At 47.0% G+C, this 15,878-nt stretch overlaps 1 protein-coding gene across 4 annotated transcripts in view; it reads left to right on the plus strand.

Moving 5' to 3' along the window:
• LOC143294738 (uncharacterized) overlaps positions 1–15,878 on the plus strand; it is a 132,264-nt gene that overhangs the window by 52,901 nt on the left and 63,485 nt on the right. For all 4 annotated transcript variants that reach the window (XM_076606195.1, XM_076606193.1, XM_076606196.1 and 1 more), the window contains exon 3: positions 5,469–5,583. In XM_076606195.1, the coding sequence (XP_076462310.1) occupies positions 5,469–5,583 (115 nt within the window). The remainder of the gene's footprint in view (positions 1–5,468; positions 5,584–15,878) is intronic.

Here is a 15,878-nt window from a genome sequence, read left to right on the forward strand (position 1 = left end):
TAGGCTGTGAGATGTCACCCCTTCCGTATTGGTCTGCATGCACTCTGGGGTGAATCTAGGCTAGTGAGATGTCACCCCTTCCGTATTGGCCTTCATGCACTCTGGGGTGAATCTAGGCTAGTGAGATGTCACCTTCCAGGCTGTTTTACATGCACCCTGGGTGAATCTAGGCTAGTGAGATGTCACCTTCCAGGCTGTTTTACATGCACCCTGGGTGAATCTAGGCGAGTGAGATGTCACCCCTTCCGTATTGGTCTGCATGCACTCTGGGGTGAATCTAGGCTAGTGAGATGTCACCTTCCAGGCTGTTTTACATGCACCCTGGGTGAATCTAGGCGAGTGAGATGTCACCCCTTCCGTATTGGTCTGCATGCACTCTGGGGTGAATCTAGGCTAGTGAGATGTCACCTTCCAGGCTGTTTTACATGCACCCTGGGTGAATCTAGGCGAGTGAGATGTCACCCCTTCCGTATTGGTCTGCATGCACTCTGGGGTGAATCTAGGCTAGTGAGATGTCACCTTCCAGGCTGTTTTACATGCACCCTGGGTGAATCTAGGCTAGTGAGATGTCACCACCTCGTGTAAAAGAAGACAAAGTGCGTTGGAACAGGAAGCAAAACAGTGGACTCAGAGCCACGCCGTCGGCTGGCAGATCAGCGTCAGGTTCGATGGAGCGATCAGGGTTCGGTGAAAGCTATCCGCCTGAAACCTGAACCACCCTGGTGGTGAGGGCAGGGGGAGGGGGGGGGGTGTTTTCGTCGAGTGTCTGCTGAAAGACGGTAAACACCTGTGCTGTTTGTTCGTGAGGGTGGGTGTGAGGCTTTGAGTGCTCGCGTCTTATCGGTACACTGGTAAACTATCTGTCCTTCAAACCCCCCCCCCCCCCCCCCCCCCCCCCAGCCCCCCCTCCCCTCCTGTCCGCGGGATCGAAACGGGACGTTTTAGCGCGCAGGGTAAGTCAGTGGAAAGTGATGTGCCGACATGGGTGGTATGTCCTGCTCCCCCGCTGAGGTAAAGAAAGAAAGTACCCAGGTTGGTCAGCCTGGCTGGTTCCATACTCGTTGTCACCAACAGCCTTCTCGGAACCATTTCTTACAGGTTGAGTCTTTACACACGTGCACACAAAGACACAGACACAGAGAAACAGGCAACACACACACACGCACACACACACAAACACACACACACACACACGCACACACACGCACACACACACACACACACACGCACACACACACACGCACACACACACACACACACACACACATATATATATATATATATTTATATATATATATATAATTATATACACGCACACACACACACACACACACACACACACACACACACACACACACATATATATATATAGAGAGAGTGAGAGAGAGAGAGAGAGAGTGTGTGTCTTCAAAAAGAAATAACGAATTAGAAAATAGGAGAAGAATGACAACAGAATTCCTGTCGATATTGAGATGGCCAGCGAAAAATTCTCGCAACATACATACATACATACATACATAATAGATGGATAGATAGAACAGTAATAAAGAAGTAACTACAAACGGATGATGCATATTTTTTATGTCTGTATCAAGTATACCCACCGACTTGAGCTGTTACATTATCAAGTATTCACAGAGATGATAGGCTTGCTGAAACAAAACGTTTTACAATCAACGGATACGACACTGTGACGGAAGAGCAGAATGATACTGGCTCCAGAATGCAGGTCAAACTCAGCTGTGTTCCAAACAGAAATATCTTTTCTAAGCATAATATAAGTATTATTGGTTGGTTCAAATATAAATATTTTTATACTATCCATATCATGTACATATATATATATATGTGTGTGTGTGTGTGTGTGTGTCTGTGTGTGTATCTGTGTCTGTGTGAGCATGAAATTCGTGCCTTGTAGTGGTGTAATTATTTGTGGCTGTTTTTGTCAGTCCATTCCTGTTTCGTTCAGTACAGTCGGTGTTCAAGAAACAGCACCAAACCTATCATCTCTTTGACTGCTTCACTTGAAAGGGCTTTTCCGATAACCACTATGCCAAACTTTCTTTTTGAAGTGAAAACAAACCATGAATTTGTTTTTTGGAACAACTGTAAAACGACAACAACAGGAGACGTATTAAACACTGATAAATCACAGTCAACGAAAAGTTTACAAGAATGGTTGGCATCTCCTTGATTGATTCCGCCTTGGCCATGGTTTCATTGAAAGCTTTCTCATCAATAACGGAATCTTCGTATTCACTGGCGGGGGTGGGTAAAAACGGTGGAGGTGGTCAGGGGATAGGGGTGGGGGGTCGAGATCGAATTTCATGTTTTGTCACGTGCGCGTCTTTCAAACTGACTACAGAATGGTAGGTCTTTGCATGCATGGTGGCGCACAGACACACTGGCATGCTTTCGTTGAGGTTTTCATTTAGTATGTCCCAGTTTTGGCCGGGGCACAAAATGTACGTGGTTACAATGGCACGCGAGCACTGCATAGAAATTCAACCCAGACTGATTTTAACGTATAACATTGACCGTTCAGTTTGGATGTAAAATAACTCAGTGCATGCTTTCAGAGAAAGGACATGACTAGTTTATCGGAGAATATCGAACGATTCTGTAGTAGTATATTAATAGAAGTAGTCGTAACAGCAGCAACAATACTCGTAGTCGTAAGTAGTCGTAACAGTAACAGCAGTATTAGCATTAGTTGTAGTAACTGTACTAAGGGATGTTCCTGGCAAAATTCTGTAGAAAAATCCACTTCAATGGGAAAACCAAATAAAACTGCACGCAGGAAAAAATACAAAAAAATGGGTGGCGCTGTAGTGTAGCGACGCGCTCTCCATGGGGAGAGCAGCCCGAATTTCACACAGAGAAATCTGTTGTGATAAAAAGAAATACAAATACAAATAGTAGAAGGAACAGTAGCAGCAGAAGACAGGAAATTGGAATCCATGACCTACCACTCGCTGATTTCCTTTAGAACCCCTAATACAGCCCTTGCCTTGCGCCTTTCATTCAGCACTGATGTCCGTGGTGCACAGTGGTTGTTGTCTTTCAGATTCCTGACAGCAGAACAGTGGTGGTTGTCTTTCAGATTCCTGACTGCAGAACAGTGGTTGTTGTCTTTCAGATTCCTGACAGCAGAACAGTGGTGGTTGTCTTTCAGATTCCTGACAGCAGAACAGTGGTTGTTGTCTTTCAGATTCCTGACAGCAGAACAGTGGTTGTTGTCTTTCAGATTCCTGACAGCAGAACAGTGGTTGTTGTCTTTCAGATTCCTGACAGCAGAACAGTGGTTGTTGTCTTTCAGATTCCTGACAGCAGAACAGTGGTTGTTGTCTTTCAGATTCCTGACAGCAGAACAGTGGTTGTTGTCTTTCAGATTCCTGACAGCAGAACAGTGGTTGTTGTCTTTCAGATTCCTGACTGCAGAACAGTGGGCACGTTCATCGAAAAGAATGTCTGTAGTCAGTCAACAGGAGACGGCCGCTGATTGTGTTGATGTACAGTCAGTGAATTCAGGTATTGATGTGCAGCTGTGTCACCTTATGGATTTTTTTTGTGTTAAGTAGATATCTTTTGATCAGATTTTTTGTTTTCTCGGTTGACTTTATATTAAAAGGAGCATTTATCGAATGTCTGGTCAATGGACTACGTCCATTATCGATACGGACATATTCTCTTTTTTTCCTCATTTTTATTTGCCAGTAAGTCAGAAATGGCAACAGAAAACCTGTTTTAAAGGGGAAAGGGGGTGGTGGGGCTGGGCCAAGCCTAGTCTGTTCGTCGGTTTTTGTTCATCAGTATTTGTACACACAGCAGTTTCAGCTTATTTCCTTTCTGTGTTTCTTACAGTATTGAGGTTGGTTGATCACTGCAACAAAAAGCAGTACGCAAGGAGAGCGTGGAGAATAGGAATTAGCAGTGTAATCAGAGCTCTGTTTTGACAGAAACCTGCTGAGCAGTGCAGTGACAAACGCCGTTAATTAACTGAGACAGTGGTTCGGCACGGCTCTCATTCTGTCTCTCGTCTGCGAGTCTGTGGGACTGGAATCCACAGACCAGTAGGTGGATCAAGAGGACTGTCAACCTCCAGGGTGTGCCCCAGCATTCCGATGATAATAACTGGTCTAAAACGGTCAGAGCCCACTCGTATTTCGGCGACTGACTGCCTGGCTGTGTGGTTAATTGTAGCCCTTGAACACCGAAACGAACAACTGGCCCCCGGTCCCGTGCCGCGTGATTTGCCTGTGGCTGCAGGGAAACAAAGTGGGGGCTGGGCTTCCTTCTTTCTTTGTTGGGACTGAATCACTTTGTTCCTGGCTCCAGTCCAAGGACTGCACAGTGTGATTATAGTCATTTGCGTTTTGGGTTTTGTTTTGTTTTTTGTTTTGTTTGCTTCTTTTTTTTTTTGCACGATGTGTGTGCGTGTGTTTCTTTGTGTGTGTGTGCGTGTGTGTGTGTGGTGCTTCCATTTAAATGATTACATGGCTTCATGTGACAGATTGTCTGGCGTGACTGGCATGTGCTGCCTGACAGATTGTACCCACTGATGCCATAGACTGCCTCCTGGCAGATTCCATCTTAAACAGGTCCCCATAATCAGTGTCAAACTTTCAGATAACCTGAATCAGATTAGGGAAGCTAGACAGGGGGTGAAAACAAAAATCGATTGCAAACAAAAGAAAGCAGAAAGTGCACGATAGAAACAGAACATGAAAGAAAGAAGGAAGGAAATGAACAGTTAATGAAACAGGACAAGTCAGGGCACAGCAGCTGCCTCGTTTGGAAGACTGTACAGCCTCGTTCCGACTTGTAGTGATCTGCCCATCGTGATGTAGCATGCACCTTCACCCTGACCAGTGGGACAAAAATTAAACTGGTCTTTAAAAAAAACAAGAGAATAATTGAAGATTTTTCTCAAGATCAAGAACAGGAATAACAACAAAAACAACAACAATATTAACACAGTTTTCAGTCAAATTGAGGACACACGTTAGAGCTAAACAAGTTGGTTTTTTGGGTGTTTTTTTTACCAAGCTTTTTAGTTCTGCTCACTCTTCGAATACCAGTTATGCTATTTTTTTACGATTTTTTTATGCGGTGTTGTGTGTGTGTGTGTGTGTGTGTGTGTGTGTGTGTGTGTGTGGTAATCTGGGGATGATGAATTAAGCGGAAGGGCTGACGTCCTGAGCACAGACAGCCATTGTTTGACTTGAGGAGCTTAATGGTTGAGGCCTTCTGTCATAAACTATTGTTTTACAGTTATAGTGTGTTTTTTTTGTTTTTGTCATAGCGCTTTCTGATTAACGCGGTGTTTCCGTTGGCCAGTCCCGATATTTATGGCCCTCTGCGGTCGGCTGGACAGTAAAGAAACAATGTCAGACGTCACGTCGTGCTACAAAGTGCATGGTTGGTGGTGGCCTGTCCGCATGTTGTGTGTGCTGTGTGGTGTCCAGGGTGCCCCCGGACCTGCACCTGTTCGACATCCGTGTGGAGATAGAGAAGCAACTGGAGGAGCTGGCTCCCAAGGACTACGTCTTCCTGAGGTCCGTGGGCAGGAGCATCACACGGGTAAGTAACATGCATTTATTATTGGTTTATTTTGTTGTTTGTGTATTGTTGTGATTGTCATCGCCATGTCTCTGTGTCAGTGTCCTGTCCTGTCTGTCTGTCCATTTGTATATCTTTATATGTATGTACATCTATATATCACTATATATATTCAGAGAGATGGAGAGAGATCCTTCTCTTTTTCCCTCTCTGTATCTCTCTCCGACACACACACACACACACACACACACACACATGTATATATATATATATATACATACATACACATACAGAGAGAGACAGAGACAAGGAAAAAGACACAGAGAGACAGAGCTGTCATCTCTTTGTTAATGTTTTATTCCCAACTGAATAATCAACACCCTTTTCTTCCCCGAGTGGACAGAATGAAACGTGTCGTTCCGTTCGTAGACAACCTTGCCTGGTTGATTTCCTGCTCTGTATTTCACTCTGCCACTTTCTGCGTCCTTTAATGCTGCTCTCCTCATGTCTTCCCTCTCCGCAAATAGTAACATCTGTTGACTGTGCAAGGGAGACATCATTAGCCCACATCTTGTGTGCGTACACACACACACACACACACACCACACACACACACACACACACACACACACACACACACACACCGCAATACGCAAACATGGGCTCCTTGTCATTTGATATCCCTTGTCAGGTAATGCAGGATTTTCCCCCCTTTTCATACCTTGTATTTACCGAACGGTATTTTAACGAGCATTTCCAACACACACACACACACACACACACACATTCTCGCTAGCTTAAGTAGGAAAACACACTGCACAAACATGAGTCCCAACTCATTTGATATTCCTTTGTGAGGTAATGCAGGATTTTCTTTCCCGTTTTCATGTCTTGTGTTTACCGAACGGTATTTAACGAGCATTTCAAACTCGCGCGCGCGCGCGCACAAACACACACACACACACACACACACACACACACACACACACACACACACACACACACAATTAAACACGTTTTTCCCGTGTCCATTATTACCGAAACGTGCTCCGCTTCGTGGCAGACAGATCTGCTGTCGTTCGGGGCAAATAGTGAACAGTGCGAGCATGTTGTTGGGTAAATATTGACATTTTGCTGATTACAGGAGAGTGCGTCGACTCAACAGATAGTGCTGTTGGTGATATTCGTGAGACAGCGAGAGAGAGAGAGTGTGTGTGTGTGTGTGTGTGTGTGTGTGTGTCTGTGTGACAGTGATATACATGCATTACATTCTTTCCGTCATCAGACTGAGTTTAGTTTTCCATTTCATTGCTCCAAATATTCTTTCCTCCTCCTCCTCTACGCCGCCCGGACAATGTTTTAAATTACTGTTGGTGTTTTGTATCGTGTTCCAGAATGTATGAACAATGGCCGGAAAGTCGTGTTTGACTTCAAAGGGAGGAAGGGGCAATATGTGAGGGAGAGGAAACCAAATGTTGTTGATCATGGAGTGTTCACTGCGCTCTGGAAACGAAATACGACACAATGGTCACCATGAGCCGAGACGTTCTGCAGTATAATTCATGAAGCATGGCATTTTTAAGTCAGTCGTTGTCTCTTTAACTAGTTACCCATCCGGTTCAGTTTTGCAGCATTTTCATTGAAGCGGATTTGTCTGGTGAGCCTTACAGACTGAATCAAACTCATCAGGCCTAATCTGACAAACAGAACAACAACAACAAAAAAGCTAAACGAGGGGGGAGGGAGGGGAGGGGGCAATGCGAACGTGCTGATTTTAGCAATACGTTGATGATCAAAACTGGCAGAACAAATGTTATTCATTGGCATAACTCTGTCATGAGAGAGAAAGAGAGAGATGTACAGCTTTGCTTGTTGTGCTCTGACTCAGCTGCTGTCCAGCTGCTTTGATGTTTCTGTGGAATAAAATTTGTTTAACTCTTTCCATACGAACGGCGAAAGAGACGACGTTAACAGCGTTTCACCCCAATTCACCCCAATTACCATCATCAAAATATTGCAAGCGGAAGACTCTTATACTGAAGACGTGAATGTTGACAAAGAATACCACAATTCTGACGACGGAAGCTAAAGGTTGGGTCATTCAGACACACACTGGACATCCGAGGGGTCTGTGTAGAGGAGAAGAGAGGACTGGCCGTACTGAGTGAGTTAAAACATTAATGAGGAAACAGAACGCTCCCCTTCCCCACCCCCAACAACACCCCACCCACCCCATCACCCCCCCTCTCAACCCTTCCCCACCCCCAAGAACACCCCACCACCCCATCACCCCCCCTCTATCCTTCCCCACCCCCAACAACACCCCACCACCCCATCACCCCCCTCTACCCTTCCCCACCCCCAACAACACCCCACCACCCCATCACCCCCCTCTACCCTTCCCCACCTCCACCACATCACCCCCCTCTCTACCATTCCCCACCCCCAACAACACCCCACCACCCCATCACCCCCCTCTCCCCTTCCCCACCCCCAACAACACCCCACCACCCCATCACCCCCCTCTACCCTTCCCCACCCCCAACAACACCCCACCACCCCATCACCCCCCTCTACCATTCCCCACCCCCAACAACACCCCACCACCCCATCACCCCCCTCTACCATTCCCCACCCCCAACAACACCCCACCACCCCATCACCCCCCTCTACCATTCCCCACCCCCAACAACACCCCACCACCCCATCACCCGCCTCTACCCTTCCCCACCCCCAACAACACCCCCACCCCATCACCCCCCCTCTACCCTTCCCCACCTCCACCCCATCATTCCCCCTCTCCCCTTCCCCACCTCCACCCCATCACCCCCCTCTACCCTTCCCCACCCCCAACAACACCCCACCACCCCATCACCCCCCTCTACCATTCCCCACCCCCAACAACACCCCACCACCCCATCACCCCCCTCTACCCTTCCCCACCCCCAACAACACCCCACCACCCCATCACCCCCCTCTACCCTTCCCCACCCCCAACAACACCCCACCACCCCATCACCCCCCTCTACCCTTCCCCACCCCCAACAACACCCCACCACCCCATCACCCGCCTCTACCCTTCCCCACCCCCAACAACACCCCACCACCCCATCACCCCCCTCTACCATTCCCCACCCCCAACAACACCCCACCACCCCATCACCCCCCTCTACCATTCCCCACCCCCAACAACATCCCACCACCCCATCACCCCCCTCTACCATTCCCCACCCCCAACAACACCCCACCCCATCACCCCCCCTCTACCCTTCCCCACCCCCAACAACACCCCATCCACCCCATCACCCCCCTCTACCCTTCCCCACCCCCAGCAACACCCCACCCACCCTCTACCCTTCCCCACCCCCATCAACACCCCACCCCATCACCCCCCTCTACCCTTCCCCACCCCCAACAACATCCCACCACCCCATCACCCCCCTCTACCATTCCCCACCCCCAACAACACCCCATCACCCCCCTCTACCCTTCCCCACCCCCAACAACACCCCACCACCCCATCACCCCCCTCTACCCTTCCCCACCCCCAACAACACCCCACCACCCCATCACCCCCCTCTACCCTTCCCCACCCCCAACAACACCCCACCACCCCATCACCCCCCTCTACCCTTCCCCACCCCCAACAACACCCCCTACTCACCCCATCACCCGCCTCTACCCTGGCCTTCCCCACCCCCAACAACACCCCACCACCCCATCACCCCCCTCTACCCTTCCCCACCCCCAACAACACCCCACCACCCCATCACCCCCCTCTACCCTTCCCCACCCCCAACAACACCCCACCACCCCATCACCCCCCTCTACCATTCCCCACCCCCAACAACACCCCCTACCCACCCCATCACCCCCCTCTCTACCATTCCCCACCCCCAACAACACCCCACCACCCCATCACCCCCCTCTACCCTTCCCCACCCCCAACAACACCCCACCACCCCATCACCCCCCTCTACCCTTCCCCACCCCCAACAACATCCCACCACCCCATCACCCCCCTCTACCATTCCCCACCCCCAACAACACCCCACCACCCCATCACCCGCCTCTACCCTTCCCCACCCCCAACAACACCCCACCACCCCATCACCCGCCTCTACCCTTCCCCACCCCCAACAACACCCCCTACCCACCCCATCACCCCCCCTCTCCCCTCCCCCAACCCATCCACCACACAATCTAACTACCACCCCTAAAAAGTCTTAAATAAATAAATGAATAAATAAATAAATAAATGAAAGATTGAAGAAAAAAAGACAAGTAAAGACTACAGAAAAAAAACGTAGGGTGTGAAATGTGTGTCTTTGATATCCGCTTAATTGGCCAGCAGGCTGCCGGTTCCAAGATCATGCCACATTCCTATGCTTGAACAAGTCTGTATGGGGCGTGCTTTGATGAAAGCGCTGTCCTGGGCCTCAATGGGCACAATGGCCGCGTTCTCGTTAAAGCGTGCTGTGTGTGGGTGGGGGGTGGGGATAGGGGGTAGGGAGGTGGTGTCCCGTTGCCATTATTGGCTGCTGCCATTTCCGAACAACAACAACAAAATGCCAGTTGAGTGTTGGGGGTATTGTTTTCTTTTTTCTGGCTTTTTTTTCTTTCTTTTTTTCTTCTTTTACCTCTGTCTCTGTCCTTGTCATTTCTCTGTGTGTTTCTGTCTCTGTCGCTGTCTCTCTTTGCCTCTGTCTGTCTGTCTGTCTGTCTGTCTGTCTGTCTCTCTCTCTCTCTCTCTCTCTCTCTCTCTCTCTCTCTCCTGTTTAAAACTGGTTTTCAGTGTGAGCAATATTTTGACTTTGCGGATAAAAAGTGTTTTAGGGACTGTTTGGTAAAATTACGGCTTGGTTTGCTCCCAATAAATGGATCATTTTTTAGAACATTCAAATGTAATTCAAATTACGCATGTAAATGTTGTAATGTGATCGAAGATGAAAACCATTTTATAAGCAATTGTGTCCTTTACAATAACCTGCGGCAAAAACATCTGAACTCTGAAGGTCAATCGTATGTTCACTTGCTGAAGAATGGTTCTGTTTACAGTACTCGTAAACTCTGCATTTATATATTTAATGCCCTGAAGATACGACAGGAATTCTGTGACAACAATGATGAAAGTTAGAATTAATTTACTATGCACAAGAAGCACTTTTGTTCTACATTTTTAAGTTAGTACGTATTTTACATTTTGTTGTGGCTGAGTGATCACCATATTGTGTACTTATGACCTCTTTCTAAGGGCCGGAGGCCTGGAGATAAAAGTTTTGTTCTTGTTCTTGTTCTCTCTCTCTCTCTCTCTCTCTCTCTCTCTCTCTCCTTCTCTCTTTCTCTGTGTCTCACCGTCCTCTCTCTCCTCCTCTCTCACTCCCTCCTATCCCCTTCCCCCCTATCTCTTTCTCCCTCCTCTCACCCTCCACCCCTTTCTCTCTCTCTCTCTCTGTCACCCCCACCCCTCTCTCTCTCTCTCTCTCTAACATTACGAACGCCTTGGTGTCTCGCCCGGTCTCATGGGTGGCAGTTACGAGTTTCTGAAGAATGTAGTATGTTTCCTTGCCCTCTCTCTCTCTCTCTCTCTCTTTCTTATGCTTATTTTATTTCTTGAATCGAAAATGGAAAAATCCATTGGCACACGTGACGATGAAAATTATCTTGGAAGAAAGTAGAAAGGATGAAGTTTGGGGTGAGACTTGGTTGGTGTGTGTGTGTGTGTGTGTGTGTGTGGAGGTGTGTGTGTGTGTGTGTGTGTGTGTGTGTGTGTGGAGGGGGGTGTATGTGTGTGCGTGTGAGGGAGAGAGAGAGAGCGTGTGTGTTTGTGTGTGTGTGTGTGTGTGTGTGCGATCATTCTCTCTCTCTCTCTCTCTCTCTCTCTCTCTCTCTCTCTCTCTCTCTCTCTCTCTCTCTCTCTCTCCCACACTGCACTACACCCCAGCTGATGTTGATCCTGGGGGAGGTGGGGGGAGGGGTGAGGAGGATATGGGTGAGGAGGGATGGGTATCAGTGGAACAGCGTGCGAATCTTCCCTGGTCATCACCTCCGTCCTTCCCTCCTTCCACACACACACACACACACACACACACACATTGGTAAAATTCTGGGTGTCATTATTGATAAAGATCTATCTTAGATTGATCATACGAAGTACTTAAGTAAACGTCTCTCTGATACGTCTCTCAGCTAGCAAAAATTAAAAAAAAAGATCCTTAATGTCCATTCACGAAAGCTCTTCTGTGCACAGTGATCGATTATGCGTCAACTTTATGGGACGGCTGTAGCCTCTCAAACTTGAAGTTTATTCACCGTATGTATAAAAGAGCACTGAAAATAGTATTGTTAAAATCGAGCTCCCTCACCCCAGTGGACTATAAAACAACTTAATATATTATTTTTTCACAACAGGCTGTGTTTCAACAAAGCTCTTTGCATGTATAATGTTATGTATGGAAATTCTCCAAAAAAGACTACAGACACTTTTAAAACTAATGAACACAGACACAACCACATGCTCTGCATACCCAGACCAAGAAACAACCTTTACAAATCCAGCTTTCTGTACTCTGGTAGAATGGTGAAAAATTTAGGGAATAATCTTCCACTCAATCTGAAAAGTATCGTGAATAAAAACGTGTTTTAAAAAAAAATCTGTAGAATCACCTCAGTTCAGTTTCATTTTCATTGATGTCAACGAGACCAGCAAAATCTTAACTTTCATCGATGGAAAAAAGTTTCAGAAGAGAATAGTAATTATAACCTCGCGACGTGGGTGTACTATAAAACAGATATTTTGATTTCGTGCAGAACAGTTATCTGGGGGTTTATTGTTTGTTTTTTTGTTACAGTATAGCAGGGGTTTTGAAAACAAACAAACAAACAAACATAATCAGTTCCAACGTGTGTGCTACGGAGAAGAAAAGTGCGGATTGCATATGATTCAGCTTGGAAGGTCGCTGTACAAAGGCCTAAGCGTTATTGCTCTGTGATAGTGGATATGGATTATTAAACAGAGTGGGGAAGTCTATTTCACCTGACTGTGCCGTTGTGTGTCTTTGTTTTGTGTTTGTTGTTGTTGTTTGTTTGTTTGTTTTTTCGGGTAACAAAGAGAACTAGAAATAATGGATGAGATTGTGGGTTTGGCGGTATTTTGTTGTTGTTGTTGTTGTTTTGTTTTTTCGTTGTGGGGGGGGGGGGGGGGGGGGGGTATTTTTTGACGTGATGGATTTGTTGATGCAAGCGGAACCTGGTTATTGTCGTTGGAACGAATGCAGTGTTCCGTGGTTGGGTTTGGTGATCCTGTCCATTAAAGGTTGGTGTTTACTGACAGCGTTTTTCATTTACCTCGGCTTGATGTCACTGTGATGGTTCTGTGTACAGCTTTAGATTGCGTGTGTGTGTGTGTGTGTGTGTGTGTGTGTGTGTGTGCTTGCGTGCTTGCGTGCCTGCATGCGTGTGTTTCTCTGTGTGCGTGTGTAGTGCGTGGTTATGTGCGTGTGTGCGCCTGCAGCGTGTGTGTATGTGTGTGTGTGCATGCTAGTATGCGCACGGGCGCACGTGTTTGTATGTGTTTGAATGAGATAGTGACTATGATGCTTGATGGACCTAGGTCTACCTTTTTTTTCTTATTTTGTATTCTTGTTTTTTTATGCTTTTTCTCTGAGCCGTATTCTGTGTACAAAATATCGGGGTTTTCCTTGGTCCTTGTTGCGTTTGACTGAAAAGATGGGTTATATTCGATTGCCTGATCCCGAGAGTAAATATTGTATTCATTCTCAGTCTGAGCTAATTCATTTTTCCCTTAATGGGTCCGAACCACTCTCATTGGTGAGACCTGTGTTTGGAAGACATTGGTTTTAAAACAACAACAACAAACAACACACACTACAAGTGACAGGAGTGTAATACACACACACACACACACACACACACACACACACACACACACACACACACACACACACACACACATACATACATACATACATACATATATGAATTCGTTAAACCCGCCAACTATCAGTCTTTGAACACGTTTTGTTGTTCAAAGGGGTACCTTCTGTTCCAGGTCCACTAGTTTGAGTTTGAAGGAGTCAAAGCCTACAGTTTCAGTTTGAAGGAGTCAAAGCGTACAGTTTCAGTTTGAAGGAGTCAAAGCGTACAGTTTCAGTTTCAGTTTTTTCAGGGAGGCCTTAGTGCGTTGGGACACAGCCATATATACTTCACCCCAGCAGCAAAATGCAGCACGCTTCGTCAGACGTTGAACGGATGCCTGTATGTGTTTGTGAGCCTGTCAGAGTGAATGTCTTCCACAGAACATTGCCAGAGGCCAACACCTTTGTTGCCAGGGGCTCATTTTCAGTGCGCCAAGTGCGTGCAGCACACAGGACCTCGCTATGTCGTCTCACCTGAATGACCCAGACGCTCAGTTTGATTTTCCAGTCACACTTGGGAGAAAGGGCGAGAACCAAGGAACACGTCTGGGGTGGGGGGTGGGGGGAATATGACTTGAATAAAACGGATGGAAGAAAACATATCTATCAACACACATTCCCACTAATTAGTAATATAGTAAGGCATAATACACCAAATACACAGTCATAATTTAAATGCACAAACATACCTACACAGAACAGATACAGACACGCGTGTACATACACATACAGGTGAATCTCCACTTCAAGTATGACAGTATTATCATTGAACCGGATTATTGCTGTGCAGAGTATGACAGTATTATCATTGAACCGGCATTATTGCTGTGCAGTTTGATCTTTCACTTTACTTTTGTTGTAGGTTGTTGTTGTCAGGGAGTGTCTGTTTAAGGTAGATAGCAGGGGTTTGTTGTGGGTTGTTGTTGTCAGGGAGTGTCTGTTTAAGGTAGATAGCAGGGTTTGTTGTGGGTTGTTGTTGTCAGGGAGTGTCTGTTTAAGGTAGATAGCAGGGGTTTGTTGTGGGTTGTTGTTGTCAGGGAGTGTCTGTTTAAGGTAGATAGCAGGGTTTGTTGTGGGTTGTTGTTGTCAGGGAGTGTCTGTTTAAGGTAGATGGCAGGGGTTTGTTGTGGGTTGTTGTTGTCAGGGAGTGTCTGTTTAAGGTAGATAGCAGGGGGTTGTTGTGGGTTGTTGTTGTCAGGGAGTGTCTGTTTAAGGTAGATAGCAGGGGTTTGTTGTGGGTTGTTGTTGTCAGGGAGTGTCTGTTTAAGGTAGATAGCAGGGGTTTGTTGTGGGTTGTTGTTGTCAGGGAGTGTCTGTTTAAGGTAGATAGCAGGGGTTTGTTGTGGGTTGTTGTCAGGGAGTGTCTGTTTAAGGTAGATAGCAGGGGTTTGTTGTGGGTTGTTGTTGTCAGGGAGTGTCTGTTTAAGGTAGATAGCAGGGGTTTGTTGTGGGTTGTTGTTGTCAGGGAGTGTCTGTTTAAGGAAGATAGCAGGGGTTTGTTGTGGGTTGTTGTTGTCAGGGAGTGTCTGTTTAAGGTAGATAGCAGGGGGTTGTTGTGGGTTGTTGTCAGGGAGTGTCTGTTTAAGGTAGATAGCAGGTGTTTGTTGTGGGTTGTTGTTGTCAGGGAGTGTCTGTTTAAGGTAGATAGCAGGGTTTGTTGTGGGTTGTTGTTGTCAGGGAGTGTCTGTTTAAGGTAGATAGCAGGGGTTTGTTGTGGGTTGTTGTTGTCAGGGAGTGTCTGTTTAAGGTAGATAGCAGGGGTTTGTTGTAGGTTCTTGTTGTCAGGGAGTGTCTGTTTAAGGTAGATAGCAGGGGTTTGTTGTGGGTTGTTGTTGTCAGGGAGTGTCTGTTTAAGGTAGATAGCAGGGGGTTGTTGTGGGTTGTTGTTGTCAGGGAGTGTCTGTTTAAGGTAGATAGCAGGGGTTTGTTGTGGGTTGTTGTTGTCAGGGAGTGTCTAAGGTAGATAGCAGGGGTTTGTTGTGGGTTGTTGTTGTCAGGGAGTTTATATTTAAGGTAGATTGCAGGGGTTTGTTGTGGGTTGTTGTTGTCAGGGAGTTTATGTTTAAGGTAGATAGCAGGGGTTTGTAGGCCGACGTCCGTGGCTGCGTATACACAACGGCGGCCCCAGTAATCATAGTTAAGCCAGATGTTTTGGAGCTCAGACAGAGGTGGATGTTTGACTGGCGGGTATCGATCCGGCGATTCTGGTCCTTTGTGCAGTGCTGTCACTGTCTCTGTCTCCCTCTCTCTCTCTCTCTCTGGGGACTGCGGGCAGCTTTCCCATAATCTGCACAGCGGCAGAGATAACACTGATCACAAACACTGAACTAATCCTTCGGTTGTCTGGGTGGAATGTCTCAGATGTTTCGCGCATACAAG

Source organism: Babylonia areolata, chromosome 20 (assembly GCF_041734735.1).
Source record: "Babylonia areolata isolate BAREFJ2019XMU chromosome 20, ASM4173473v1, whole genome shotgun sequence".
NCBI classification, from domain to species: Eukaryota; Metazoa; Mollusca; class Gastropoda; order Neogastropoda; family Buccinidae; genus Babylonia; species Babylonia areolata.